Source organism: Microplitis mediator, chromosome 4 (genome assembly GCF_029852145.1).
Source record: "Microplitis mediator isolate UGA2020A chromosome 4, iyMicMedi2.1, whole genome shotgun sequence".
NCBI classification, from domain to species: Eukaryota; Metazoa; Arthropoda; class Insecta; order Hymenoptera; family Braconidae; genus Microplitis; species Microplitis mediator.
Genome location: NC_079972.1, coordinates 114574 through 129504, shown reverse-complemented (window position 1 = coordinate 129504; position 14931 = coordinate 114574). Strand labels below are relative to the sequence as shown.

Here is a 14931-nt window from a genome sequence, read left to right as displayed (position 1 = left end):
TACGGTAAGTCTGTGAATTTTGCTGCAGACAAACAAAATAACTCAGCGGACCAGTCCAGTTATTTTTCCAGAAATAATCAGCAATTCACGTGTCAAATTTGCTATAAAAAAGGGCATATGGCTAAGAAGTGCCCACAAATTAACAGTAGTATAAATAAATACGTAAACGATGAATGTCAACTCTGCGAAAACAGGGGACATTCAGCTCGGGATTGCAAAATTAATCTCAACGCTGAACCTAAAATAAGTCAAACAGTAGCTTCTATGAATGTTAACGCAAATAATTCGAGTAAATTTTGTTCGCTACACGAAACAAATACTCACGACACTAGCGAGTGTAGAGCAATCCTACGGTCCGTGACCCAACCCGAAACCGCGTGTTTTTACAGGAAAACGGAAGAAATTAACGCTGACACCGACGCGTTGGCCAGAAACTCCGTCGGAATTTTTCATATTACAACTCGCGCCCAGAGAGTAAGAAAAGAGTCACAAAGCACTACTAGACAATTACATACAGAAGTTCTCAAAACTTCTAGACAATTACATACAGAAGTTTCGAAAAATTCTAGACAATTACCTACAGAAGTTCCTGACACTTCTAGACAATTACCTACAGAAGTTCCTGACACTTCTAGACAATTACCTACAGAAGTTCCTGACACTTCTAGACAATTACCTACAGAAGTTCCTGACACTTCTAGACAATTACATACAGAAGTTCCTGACACTTCTAGACAATTATACACAAAAGTTCCGAACACTTCTAGACAATTACATACAGAAGTTTCGAAAAATTCTAGACAATTACCTACAGAAGTTCCTGACACTTCTAGACAATTACCTACAGAAGTTCCTGACACTTCTAGACAATTACCTACAGAAGTTCCTGACACTTCTAGACAATTACCTACAGAAGTTCCTGACACTTCTAGACAATTACATACAGAAGTTCCTGACACTTCTAGACAATTATACACAAAAGTTCCGAACACTTCTAGACAATTAAATACAGAAGTTTCGAAAAATTCTAGACAATTAAACACAGAAGTTCCTAACACTTCTAGACAATTAGACACAAAAGTTCCCAACACTTCCAGACAATTGCATACAGAAGTTCCTAACACTTCTAGACAATTACATACAGAAGTTCCTGACACTTCTAGACAATTAAACACAGAAGTTCCTAACACTTCTAGACAAGTGCATACAGAAGTTCCTGACACTTCTAGACAATTAAACACAGAAGTTCCTAACACTTCTAGACAATTAAACACAAAAGTTCTTAACACTTCCAGACAATTACATACAACAGTTCCCAACACTTCCAGACAATTACTCACAGAAGTTCCTAACACTTCTAAACAATTAAATACAGAAGTCCCCAACACTTCTAAATCAAACACAAAATTACCGAACGCTTTTAAATTAAATACAGAAGTTTCTTACACTTCTAATAAATGGAATACAGAAGTACCGGACACTTCTAGTAACAAATGGTACGGCCTCGAACAAAGGCGGGGTAGGCCGCGTAAACGTTGGAAAAGTCCCAACCATTTAAAATTATATAATAACGTAGTCACTAGGCTAAAAACTGACAAAGAAACGGTGTACTCATCGAATGTAAGAGACACCAGTTTCTTGTTGAACATAGTGGGAGCTGAGACCTCGAGCGAGATAACCAGAATCAGTACCAAACATCCACAACTGCTCAATGCTGAAGACAAGAACTTGGGATGGTTGGGAAAGAAAAAATTAATAGTTTCAAATACAGATAAATTAGACATTTTATTGTACGTAAACGCCAAATTTATATTCGATGAACGCTATCTAAGGTCTCAGGTCCAGACTTTGTACTCAGATGTACTTACAAATAAATGTAGACTAGGAAAGGGGGTGCTGAGAAACACGCTCTCTAACGCATCAACACAGCCGGACGAGGTCGCCTTCAGGTACGTGGAAGGCCCAGGATTCATGGCGGTTGTGGCAGGAGAGGTGATCTACATCGTGCACCGCATTCCAGTGGAAATCAAGATCCAGAAATTTGACGGATATTATAATCGTATGTCCATGTTACGGGGAAATCAACGACAATTCTTGACCCCAAGGACACACGTGGAAACCGACTACACAACAGAGTTGCCCTGCAACTGTCCGCTTTTACAGCATAACGAATTGGGCTCGACTTGGTATAAACCTATGCCACGGGCCATTGAGACGTTATCTACAAACACGTTGAAGCCTAATACAACAATGACATGGAGAAATCAAGGACCCACCAACCTAGCAACTGGTGGGATAGATAAAGTGGTTATGGTAACCATGGTACAACAAATCATCAATGGTACTCGAGGGTCATCTTCTTCAATCAACACCCTCAACAAGGAAATATTAGAACATCTGGTCAAAATTGCAAGGTCCACAACCTGGGAAAAGTTCATTGGATTCGACACATGGTGTGTCGGTATTATTGAGATCGTCATGCTTCTTCGAACGATCCAGTTGGTAACAGACACCGTAATCCACGGATATGCTCTGTACTCAGTTTACGGGAAGTCACTGAGCCTCGTAGGAGTTTTCGGGGACTCGCTGATCTACCTGTTACACCTAGGTAGGCAGAGAGAGGCCGAACTGAACGTGTCTCCACAAGTTCCAGTCAAGAAGATGAAAAAAAGGGACAAATTGATACCACCGGCACCCAAGATCTATCCGATCTTGCACAAAGCCGCCATGACCTGATCAGCAACTCCGGAAGTCACCGTCGACACACGAACCTATCATCAAGCAACAGAAATCAACAGGACAAGAACCTTCGTTTAGAGATAGCGTGTCAGCATCTTCCGTAAGTTTTTAGATCTCTTGAAAATAAAATTTTGTCGTCGCACTCGCTTGTTTGATTCATTTTGAATCAGCTCGTGCTTCCGTCTAACGGCGGGGGTGTTACGTCCAGCTAAAATGCTGAACGTTGTATTTTATTTTTAATTTCTGTTGTATTTATTAAAATTGAGCCGACGACCAGATTTTATTTTTTTTTTTTTATCATTTTTATGTTTCGATAATATTTAGTGATAAGACATGACGAATGTAAAATGCTCTTAAGGGATTAAGACTTGTTTGCTTTGATATTTTTTTGAAATGCTAGAGCAAACACCTAAATGTAATTATAATGACCCCTCAGGCAACTGTAAAGGCCTAAAGGCCAGCTGAAACACTTTTCATAGAAAACCAAAAATATTTATCAGCAAAAGTGTACGTGGAATATATTTTTTAGTTACAAATAAATATAATCTTAATCCCTTACTTTCTTTCTGAGTGCACTTTTGTCGAGACATCTCGGGATCATAGAACAAATAGACAAAATAATTTTTTTTTATCGATAACGAAATAGCCATTAAGGAAACAAATTTAGGTGTCTAGACGAAAATGACGAAATAGTCATTAAGGGAATTTAATAAAAAAATTACTATTTAAAATAATTTTGACTAACAAAAATAGTAGAAAATTTATAACAATAAATAAATAATTTCTAAAACGTAATATCTCTTAGATTCAAATATTAAAAGAATAACTAATAATCAAATAGAGTCGGCTGCTAGCCACCTATTTTCAATTCAAATTAGGATTTAATTGACTAACAAAAATAGTAGAAAACTTATAACAATAAATAAATAAAATAGGCTCAACGCCAATCAAAAATATAATGTCAATTAAAATTAATATTTTAAGTTAACAAATCATAATGTTATAAAGAATAATAAATAAATTTAAACATTTAAATTTAAAATATTGTTATAAGTAAAAAATTGTACATGTGGATGGATGTGTGGGTGCGCACGCACATAGGCCCACATAGGGGTGTGCCCTTACCGCTTTCCTAAGGTGAAAATCTTAGAGAAAGGGAAAGGACCCATAGGAACTGTGTTCCGATTGGACACAATTTCCCCCAAACAATAGACGAAATAGGATCCGATAAGGAATTATAAAAAGGGTCGTAAAACAAAAAAATAGTTAGTCCCGGACAAGAGGTCGATTGAGGCAGTGAAGTACAAGTCACAGTGTCTTCACAAAATTCAAGTTACACTAGTTCCGTACTAGTTTAGTTGTTCTTTTTTTAAATATTCATACACTTTACACTAGTTCCGCACTAGTTTAATTGTTCTTTTTACAAGTGTCCTCACACTTTTGTATTTGTTCCACACTAGTTTCAGTTTCAATTTACGAGTATTCTATTGATTTAGTGTTTTTATAAAATAAATTTAACTGTGAAAACAAAATCTTAAACAAAAATTAATACGCTAGAATCAGTGAAATCTACTACCACTACGATAAAAATTATCCAGTTGCTGCGACATCAGGTATTGTAAACTTAAGTTATCATATAATACGAACGGACTTCCAAGCCGAGAATCTCTCGTGACACCAATTATTAGAAATATCTTATGCTAAAATTAATTATACGAGTAAGTGTGGGCGGCTCGCCACCTTACGTATCCGTTAATTTCAAATTATTGTATCCACGTAATTGAAAAGTTGTTTAATTGTAGAATATATAGTGATTTTAATTGTATAACCATTTAATTTTTTTTATTTCAAAACACCTCCCAGGTATTTACACTCAGTGTGATCCCGGTCTATTGGTCGAAAGACTAGGGCCGAAAATAAATAATAAGAATTACTGTCCATATCACAGTGCAACCCACTTTCTGGACGTAACATATGTTTGAGTTCTCATCCCTACTTTTTTCTGATGAATTTTTTCTCGCTCTCGAAAACTTTCTGGTGCGCAGGCGTCATGGATCATACTAATTTTTTATGTAGAATTAGAATTTCTTACTTACCCTAAGATGTTGAATGTTTTACGGATGGTAACTTGAGTTATCTATTACTATATCAGATTTTCTCTTAAGTGTATGATGGTAAGGTTAACTCGAGATAAAGAAATTTTTTAACACTGATTTAAATAATGAATTTTTTGTGTTTATTATGTTCACAATAGTTATTAGATATATAATAAATATGTGTGAAATTTACGTTTAAAGTATTGATACCCGAAGCTATACTGGAACTGGTGATTGTTCAGCCACAAATTCAAATTTGTTGTACTTGCCCCCGAGAAATTTGAGATAAAGCAAGTCTTCGGTTGCCATTTCACTCAGGCTTTTTAACTTCCCTTCGTCACCAAGGAGTTCGTTATTTGTCCGGGTTGGAAAATAGATGGAGAACTCATTGTTTAGATGTGCAATGACTTTGGCCCCATACTTCGTGTTTATTTTTTTGATCTCGGTTATTTGATATAATTTATCCTCCTCCAATTCTTGCATTTTTTTGTTTGGCAAAATGTTTGCTAGACAATTGACTTCATTGATAGCTGAGAGGTCGAATTTGCACACTAAAAAAATAGATAAAGGAGAACATGTTTTAAAAATAATATGTAAGAAGTTTCGGTGTATGTTTGAATAATAAGAAATAGTACTTACTTTTGGAATAGATTTGTAGATACACTTAAAGATTTGAAAATAAATGCACTCGTATTATACACTTTTGTAAGAAAAAACGGTAGTTTTTGATTCAAAAAACATGAGCAGACTGATGTATATGGCCGCGAGAGTCACCCACTCAACTCTTTATTCCCCCACTTAGTTGCCGAATACGAGTTCGGACTTGTCGTATGACGTAAAAAGATGACGTCATCGGGTAAAAAAGACGCAATTGCGCAGGTTCATATTCCCCCACTTGGTCTGAAATATGAGCTTAGTAACGGTAATCGACGCAGAAGATGATGTCATTGAAGCATTCGCGCAGCTTCATTCTCCCCCACTAACGAGTTACCCGCTAAAACAGAGTGGTGGGGGAAGAACTAAACCGTGAGATGGCAGGGACTTGGGGGCTTCTCGCAAGTGCTCGTGCTACACCCTGTTTCAATATATAAAGAATCCGAATGATCATATATAAATACATGTCATGCTATTATCAGAGCTGGTACACGGTAAGGTACCAGCTCTGATCATAGTGTGGCAGTATTTTTCGTCATACACATGATAATTTACTGCTGGTCGATAAGATCTTACCTATAGTCGGTATCAGCAACAGACGATAAAGATAATTCCTACTTTACCGACTGGTGGTGACTTACCCACCTCAGATATGTACAAATTACCGACCGCAGATATGGTACATTACCGACAGGTGGTATTCGCGACAGTCGGTAAGGTAGAGTACTACGTTATCGGGGGGTTGAACTCCCCCTGTTTCACTACTTACATCAAAGGCCCTAGGGGTATAAGTATGGTGAATCGGCTCCGGAAAGATATTTAAATGATACTTAGAGAATATGTAGGTACTAATAAAAAACTAAGGTCCTGAAAGTTTCAGATGTCTAACTAAATCCGTTTCCAAGAAAATAAATATTATGTAAAAAATAGACAAATTTTTTTTTTCAGGATTGGCTTGGCCGATTGGTCTGAAAATTTAGTATGTTTCGGGAGCTAATAATAGCTTTTAAAAAAAATAATTAACAGTTTTATAGCTTCATAAGATCCTTGAAAAAAAAATAGTTTTTTCTAACTATGATACAATTTTGGCACAGTTATGAAACTATTTTTTTTCAAAGCCTTATGTACTCCCCTATAACACAAAATTTTTTTAGATTTTTAAAAAAGGTACACCATCGTTAAAAAAAATAAAAACCATTTTTCAGCTCAATTAATGCATCGATTCAAAAAGTTTAGGCTATACTTTTTTAATTTAATGCATATTCAGATAGTTTTTAGCTATCAGAAATAATATTTTGTATTTAAAACAATGACAAAAATTTTTTCATCAATGTAAAAAATTTAAATACTTTTCAAATAATTAATTATTTATTAATTTTAATAAATATTTTTAAAAACAACTTTTTGTTTCACAGCTTGATGATTTATACAAAATGAAATTAGGTTTATATAAATAAACAATTAAATAAAAAGAAAATAAAATATATAAGAGGTATAAATATAATAAATATTTCACAGAAAAAAGTTTTATTAATCTTCGTCACTGTCCTCTTCAATTACAACTATAGTATTGTCTTTGTTGAATAATTTACTTAATATTGCAGCAGGCCTTGGAATTTTTGATAAGTATCGTCCGTGCGACAAATAATAAACAATCGCGGCAACGTGGGAGCAACATTCAACAGTTCTAAGACCATTTGCACACTCACAGCTGTGTCTCACGACACTTTTGTGTCCAATAGTATTTGGTTTATAGTCAATGAAGCATCCATAAACTTTTCTGCTTATATGACGTGATTGAACTTGAGCTTTAAGTATGTTTGAATGGTCTTTAACATACTGAATAGTGATATTACCTGAGTCATCTATCATTTCTGACAAGTACGATATCGCTTGTTTAAATTGATAAGATCCAGTGAAAAAAATTTGAAGATCTTTTTCCGTCATTTCTGGAAAATCTTCTAGATCACTTGATGATATAGACTGGAATGGTAGTTTTTTCCTTTGCCAGCCATTTCGTTGTACTTCATCAGCTAACGTGTTTTCAATATCATTTTGAGATTTCATTCTTTCTACGATCTCATCCGGAAACTCTATATCAGAAGTTAGGCGTTTACTGTACTTATTATGGAGAAACGAGGCGATTTTATAGAAAACTTCCGATTCTAGGAAGCATTTTATTGTCACTTTTTTGATCTAGCAGATGATATTTTTGTTTTAGCAGTCCGTGTGTTGCCTCTACTGGCCAACGAATTTTAGTTACATATCTTGAAGCATTGGACTCAGCTGTTGTTAACTGATTTCGTTTTCCCTTAAGTGCTGGCATTAATCCTTCATAACCTTTACTTTCTAAATATTCTTTCACATCACGGAATCCACGGTCAACAACAAACACATCACCAGGTTTCAATAAATTGCATATACCATTAGGATTATCTATAATATCTCTCATGATAGTAGCATCGTTTTGGTTGGCATAATACGGTCCTAGCATGTCAACTATGTATCAATCCGTGGTACAAATCGTAAATGGCTTACACAACGGTACTTTTTTTTGTCCAGAATACGACTTCCTTTGGTACTCGTTGTATGAACTTTTCTTATGACGATCATAAGTTCCATCACAAATAAGAATGAGTTTGCCATCAAGATTATCATGAAGTTTTTTGGCAACTGCAGACGTATAATTTCGAATAAGATCACCTCTGAACATTGTACTTGAACCAAAATAAGAAGGTAATACGTTGTTGCGTAATCACAACTACATTCAAATTTGAATGTAGTTGAACTTCCGGCAATTAGAGGCAGCACCTACTGGGGCCTAGTGTCTAGCAATAAAAACTTGGTATGCGCAGTGCGACGCATGCGCGTATGAATTTCCTGCCTCGTGTCAAGAAGACCGACGCCATTATCTATCTTTCGTTCATACAATTTCAAGTGACACCACGTGTTTTATATAATCTATTCCTTTTGCACTCATCACGAGTAATTAAATAAAAGTAATTAATCAGAAGCAACAAGTGATCAATAAGCTTTATAAAAATATAATTATTTTTATAATTGCTAACATCAGAACTCAGTTTTAAATTAGAAAGGACTCTAAAAATTCAGTGATCATCGACCACAAGGTTATTTCATCGAAAAAGCAACAGGTGCATTTTTTATTAAATATTTACTTGCTATCAGTGCTCAAATAATTAAAAAACTCAGTTTTATTATTTATTTAATTATCATTATGCTCAGTTTCTTAATTAATTTAAACGTTATTTTTCGCTCAGTAGCCTCTGCAATCATGCTACCACGTGTTCAACAAATAAATTAGAATCAGTGTAATTTATTATGAGCTCATTAAATTTAATTCAATTAAGTGATCATTATTATTAAAACTCAATAACTAAATTATTTTTGTATTCAGTGCTATTAAAAATAGTAATTTACGTGTTCAATAATTTACTTCGCTCAGTAATCTCTGACATCATGTTACTTATTATCATGACATTTTTATAATCAAATCAGTGTTCAACCAAACTCAGATTAATTACTCCAATTATTTAAATTAATTACTCGCGCTCTATTTTTACAATTTGCATTCATTAAATTACGTATTCATGAGCTCAGACAATTAACAGTATTGACAATTTAAATAAACTATTTAATTTTGTAACCCAGTGATATTTTGTGCTGTGACAAATAAAAATATTGTTATATTTTTAAATATGCGTATTTTTCCAACATCCCAACCACCAACCAGTCCTGGCATGTCTTTATTTAATTATTCTTACAACATACGTCTTTTCCAACAGATTGTATTATCTGCTCACAATACTTTGATACTAATTGCTCTTCTTCTATCTGTAAAATCGTAGATATCAATTTATTTGAGTTGCCTGTGCGAAGCTTGACTAAAAATACAATGAGTGCTTGAGTTATGCTCCAAGTATCAGTATTTCTCATTGATGACAACAAATTCCGCAGCTCAATCAAGTTTCCCTATTTTAAGCCGGTCAAAACATGAAGTTTCTCATCTGAAATACAATTGTCCATTTTGTCTAGTAATGTGGAATCACATTCAACAGCAAAGTTTTCCATCGTGTTGGTTAATTCCGAAGACATAATTTTAGTCCAATTAGAATAAACTTTTATAAGATGCAGATCTTCATCATAAAAATGTTTATTGATTAAATGATTCAGACAGCATCGATTTCCATTTGGAATGTAAACTCGTCGTTTAATGAAAGAATGCATTCTAGCACTTTGAGGAATCACTGTCAAATTCTTATCACCAATGTAACAAACACAGCAATATTTATGCGTTGAAACAGTTTTTCTGATGAACACTTCAATGTACTCTGTATTGTTGTCGATACATGTGATGTTCGCTTCGAAGCATGGATCCCCAGAACTTGATTGAGACAATGTCATTTAAGATAAGCTGGACTCCGTTTTTTCTAACAATTCCCTGACAGTACTTTCTGATTCTTCTTCAGAATAATGTAATCTCGTTTCAGGATCAACTTTTTTTTTTATACATCTCCAATCGACATTTTCCACAGACACCGTCACCAATAGCAAAATCACAATCAAAAACAAAGGAATATTCATCGATGTCTTTATTTGTACATAAACGCTTATAAGTACCAGGAACTTTTTTCAAAGACTTTGAGCAAATACAACATTTTTCATTGACCGTCTTAGAAGACAATTTTTTTTTCTCATTTAAATAATACTATTTGTTCAGTCACGAGCTTAGGCAATTTGAAAAGCTTCGTGCATTTCCGCTACGATCGGGAGTAGCCGAACTCGCTACTGACTTGAGTGTCAGTATAGTGCCGGGTCACTCGCTATTTGGGCCCGAGATATACAATTTCTTGCTCATGACCGTGCTACGGTGGCATGAGAACCCGCTACCAGCCGGCCAATCAGAGAAATTGGCGGCTAACTATTTCCTGTTGGCGCGCTTTCAAGCCAATGGGAAAATTCGTTACTGCAGCCATGCTGCCACGTCACCACCGAGCAGCCACGAAGGAAGAAGACGCCGTCTCAATATTCAATCTACATCGGGCAGTCTTACTAACCACCACGCGTTTTTAACCGCTTTACTTGTCGCATTCGCTATCGCTTATCTATGTAGTTGCATTCGCTCTTAAGTATTTTTCTTACAGTTATTCAGTGTACATATTGTTAAATAAAGATCTATTCTATTATCTGTAATTTTTGTGTTAATTGTTAGTTATTGAATTAACCACACCTACACCAGAATCCCAAAGTACATTCGCTCATTTTACACTATTTATTAAATAAAATGTTTTTTAAACTGTAGAAACTACAAACTCGGTAATTATCTATTGTTTATCATTTGTCTTTTTGCAAGACGCCACGTTGCGATGATTTTGAAAATCTTTTCGAAAAAATTGAATCGTTTTTGGGAAAATTCATAGTGCCAACGAAAAAATAATTAAAAAATGGTCTGATCATCAAGCTGTGAAACAAAAAGTTGTTTTTAAAAATATTTGTTAAAATTAATAAATAATTAATTATTTTTAACTATTTTAATTTTTTAAATTGATGAAAAAATTTTCGTCATTATTTCAAATACAAAATGTTATTTTTGTGACAGACACTTAAAATCTACGACATTTAGCGCCTATAATCGGCAGTTAAAAATATTAGATAAGATACAGCTGGTAGAAAAGATACCTAATCGTTCTAATAGTGACGTCATCATCGGATCAAAAAATATTTTTTGGTTACATGTACGATAGCAAACGACCAAAAAATATCGAAGTAACTTAACGAGCCTTCTTGTGATAAAATTTATCATCATTTTAATTCGTCCACTTACCGACTTCTCTCTCATTTTCAACAAATACTCAAAACAATCTTACCAAATAAATAAACGCGGATTTTTAACCTGCCATTTATAGGCACTAAATGTAGTAAATTTCAAATATCTGTCACAAAAACTAATGTATTTATTTAGTACAATCGAGTCTAAGACGCTCGTGTGTTGGTACCCTCGCCTTCGGCACGCGTCTTAAACACGATCGCACTCGATAGATAAACTACTATTCTAATAGCTACAAGCTATCTGAATATGCATTAAATTAAAAAAGTATAGCCTAAACTTTTTAAATAGATGCATTAATTGAGCTGAAAAATAGTTTTTATTTTTTTTAACGATGACGTACCTTTTTTAAAAATCTGAAAAAATTATGTGTTATAGGGGAGTATATAAGGCTTTGAAAAAAAATAGTTTCATAATTGTGCCAAAATTGTATCATAGTTAAAAAAAACTATTTTTTTTTCAAGGATTTTATGAAGCTATAAAACTTTTAATTATTTTTTTTTAAAGCTATTATGAGCTCCCAAAACATACTAAATTTTTAGACCAATCGGTCAAGCCAATCGTAAGAAAAAAAAAATTTTCTATTTTTTACAAAATATTTATTTTCTCGGAAACGGATTTAGTTAGACATCTGAAACTTTCAGGATCTGAGTATGTTTAAATAATTAATAATAATTAGATAAGGATGAGAGGATCCCGTATGTGTGGATTGGCGGGTAGTGAATAATTTTATTTAACACTGAAATTTCGTAAATATTAACAATAAATATTTTATTTGCACTATTTACATATACTGAGAATTAATGAGCATGAGAAATCACTAGATAAATTGTTTTTAGCGTTTAGTTTAATTAATTATCACTCGCGTTCAACACGTGGTCAAGATGGCATCGAGGCGCGAACAATGCTGGTACACGCGATGAGACAAATTCAATTGAGAATAAATGAGATTTACTGATGAGAGCAAAATAATGTAAGAAATAATTACTTTAAATTATTTCACGCAAAATGCAACGATTTATTTTATGAGAGCGCAATTGATTATTAAGAGAAAACGAGATTATAAATTAGCACGAGGCGTCAGCCATGAGAACTGTAAACTATATGAGAGAGAGCGTTAAAAGAGTGAGAGAGACAGCGCATCCGTCTTCTTCATCCCCACTGGAGCGGTCTTCTCGATGAGAATGCGACTAGCGGAGCCGCCTATGATTGATGAATAATCGACTGTACTGTCGATTATATCTCGGCGGTGAGAATTGAAGATGTGAGCATGGGAAATTTGAACATTCTCCCCGCCTTCTCCTACTCGTTGGAGGAGTGAGACAATTCTTGAGAATCTTCCGTGGTCGATGAGACTGGCAATAGAACGAGTTTGCTGATCGGTCGTTTGAGAGTTGTTGATGCTGTTTTGAGAGTGACCACTCTGGTGAGACCATCGGCACCAGGATACAATTGGATGACACGAGTGAGCGGCCATTTTGTTGGTGGATACTGCTCGTCTGAGAGCAAGACAAGTGATCCAACCGTTATATCGTGATGAGATTGTTCCATTTTGAGATCGATTGATGAGATTGTAAGCATTTCGCATCTTTCCATTTTCCGCCCATGTGTTGAGCCCCAGGTGGATTAAATGACCACTGGGTTCCGTCATTGGCGAGATGCTGCTGTAAATGAGATGATTCCTTGAAAGCACCGGTGAGAAGTTGCTTGAGAATGAGATCAGCACCCTTGAAGTTTGTCCCACAGTCACTTTGAAGTGTGCGGAAAATTCCCCGTTGACTATTGAAACGGCGGAATGCCTTGAGAAAGCCTTCACTGGAGTAGTCAGTGACAACCTCCAGATGAACGGCTGATGTTGAGAGGCACACAAAGACAGCGATCCAGCCCTTGTAACATCTGGTACCGCGGCCTTGATAGAACTTCAGAGACACTGGACGGGCGTAATCGACTCCAGTGTTCTCGAAGACAAGAGATGGTGAGACCCGATAAGATGGAAGTTGACCCATGAGCTGTTGAGATCTGACTCCCCGCATGCGCGCGCAGGTGAGACAGCGATGAATAAAGTTTTTTACTGGTGCTCGTCCACCGAGTATCCAGCACTTTTTGCGAACATGAGATAATGTAAATTGGGTACCTCCATGCATAGTGCGAATATGAGAATCTGCAATGATGAGACGTGAGAGCGTACAATTCTTGGGAAGGATCGCTGGATGTTTGCTGTCTGCATCCAACGTTGAGTTTTGCAGGTGTCCACCGATTCTGATGAGACCAGCTTGGTCGATGAATGCAGTGAGTCGGGTGAAGCAATGAGATTTCTTGAGGGCTTTACCTTGAGATAGCGATGAGATTTCTGATGAGAAATGTTCCTGCTGAGTCATTTTGATCCAATGAACCAGAGCTGCTTGTAGTTCAGCAGGAGTGAGAGGTGAGATGCTCAGTTTTGAACCAGGTACTTTTTTGAAACATGAGATTGCTCTAACCACTGTTGCTGTGCGACGTAGAAGAGCTGTGAGAGTAGTCCATGAGTGAATGAGAGATGATAGCGGCATGAGAGGTTGACTTGTTGAGACGTAAGACTGGCAAGATCTCATTTCTGAGTTAACTTGCTCTGTTTCATCTGATGTCGGGCTGAGAACGTGATGAGATGGCCATTGAGTGGGAGGATCAGCTAGCCAGCTGGGTCCTGACCACCATAGCTGATGATTGATGAGTTGAGACGCGGTGAGACCCCTGGAAGCACAGTCAGCAGGATTCTGCTTCCCTGAGATGTATCTCCATTGTGCATCTGGAGAATGTTGCTAAATTGCTTCAACTCGATTTTTGACGAATTCTTTCCATCTTGTAGGTTCACTGGCCACCCAAGCTAGTGTTGTAGATGAGTCAGTCCACATATAGGTCGGAACATGAGATAGTTGAAGCGTTGCTGAGACATGAGATGCAAGTTTTGAGAGCAAAAATGCAGCTGAGAGCTCAAGACGAGGAATTGTAAGCCGTTTAAGCGGTGCGACCTTGGTTTTTGAGCAAATGAGAGAAATGAGAGCCTGTTCGCCAGGTTGACAGACTCTGAGGTATATTACTGCAGACATTGCGGCTTGAGATGCGTCAGAAAACCCGTGAATCTCGATGCTTTATGAGTTTGGAATGAGATTGAACCATCGAGGAATTCTGAGTTGAGATAGTTGAGGAAGTTCATCTCGAAAAGTCTTTTATCGGTGAAGTAGCTCTGGTGAGAGTGCATCGTCCCAGTTGACCTTTTGTAACCAAAGGTCCTGGATGAGAATTTTTGCCTTAACGATTACTGGTGAGATTAAACCCAGAGGGTTGTTACGAAGTTGGTTCGTGCGCCTCCGCTCATACTCGTCCGAGGTACTGTCACGTGGGACAGTACGTCGATACATCTATAAAAGGGCGCGCAATCAATCATATTCAGCTTTTTCAAGTCTGCAGTGCTACTTAACATATCAGAGTTACTAGTGTAATTTAGCATTTAGTCTAAATTACCTCAGTTTAAACCGGCCACACTCAGCTTCCTCGACGGTGAGAGTTTCGTTGCAGGACTCTGGAACTTCTTCAAGTTCCCAAAACTTTGTGAGAGAG

The 14931-nt window shown here is 36.2% G+C and overlaps 2 protein-coding genes across 2 annotated transcripts in view; one reads left to right on the top strand and one right to left on the bottom strand.

Annotated features, from left to right (window-relative positions):
- The window catches only part of LOC130666292 (uncharacterized), a 197526-nt gene that overhangs the window by 103979 nt on the left and 78616 nt on the right, over nt 1–14931 (top strand). The gene's annotated exons all lie outside the window — the stretch shown is intronic.
- On the bottom strand, nt 12861–13925 carry LOC130666872 (uncharacterized). Its single transcript, XM_057468192.1, has one exon. The coding sequence runs from the start codon at nt 13923–13925 to the stop codon at nt 12861–12863; it is 1065 nt and encodes a 354-aa protein (XP_057324175.1).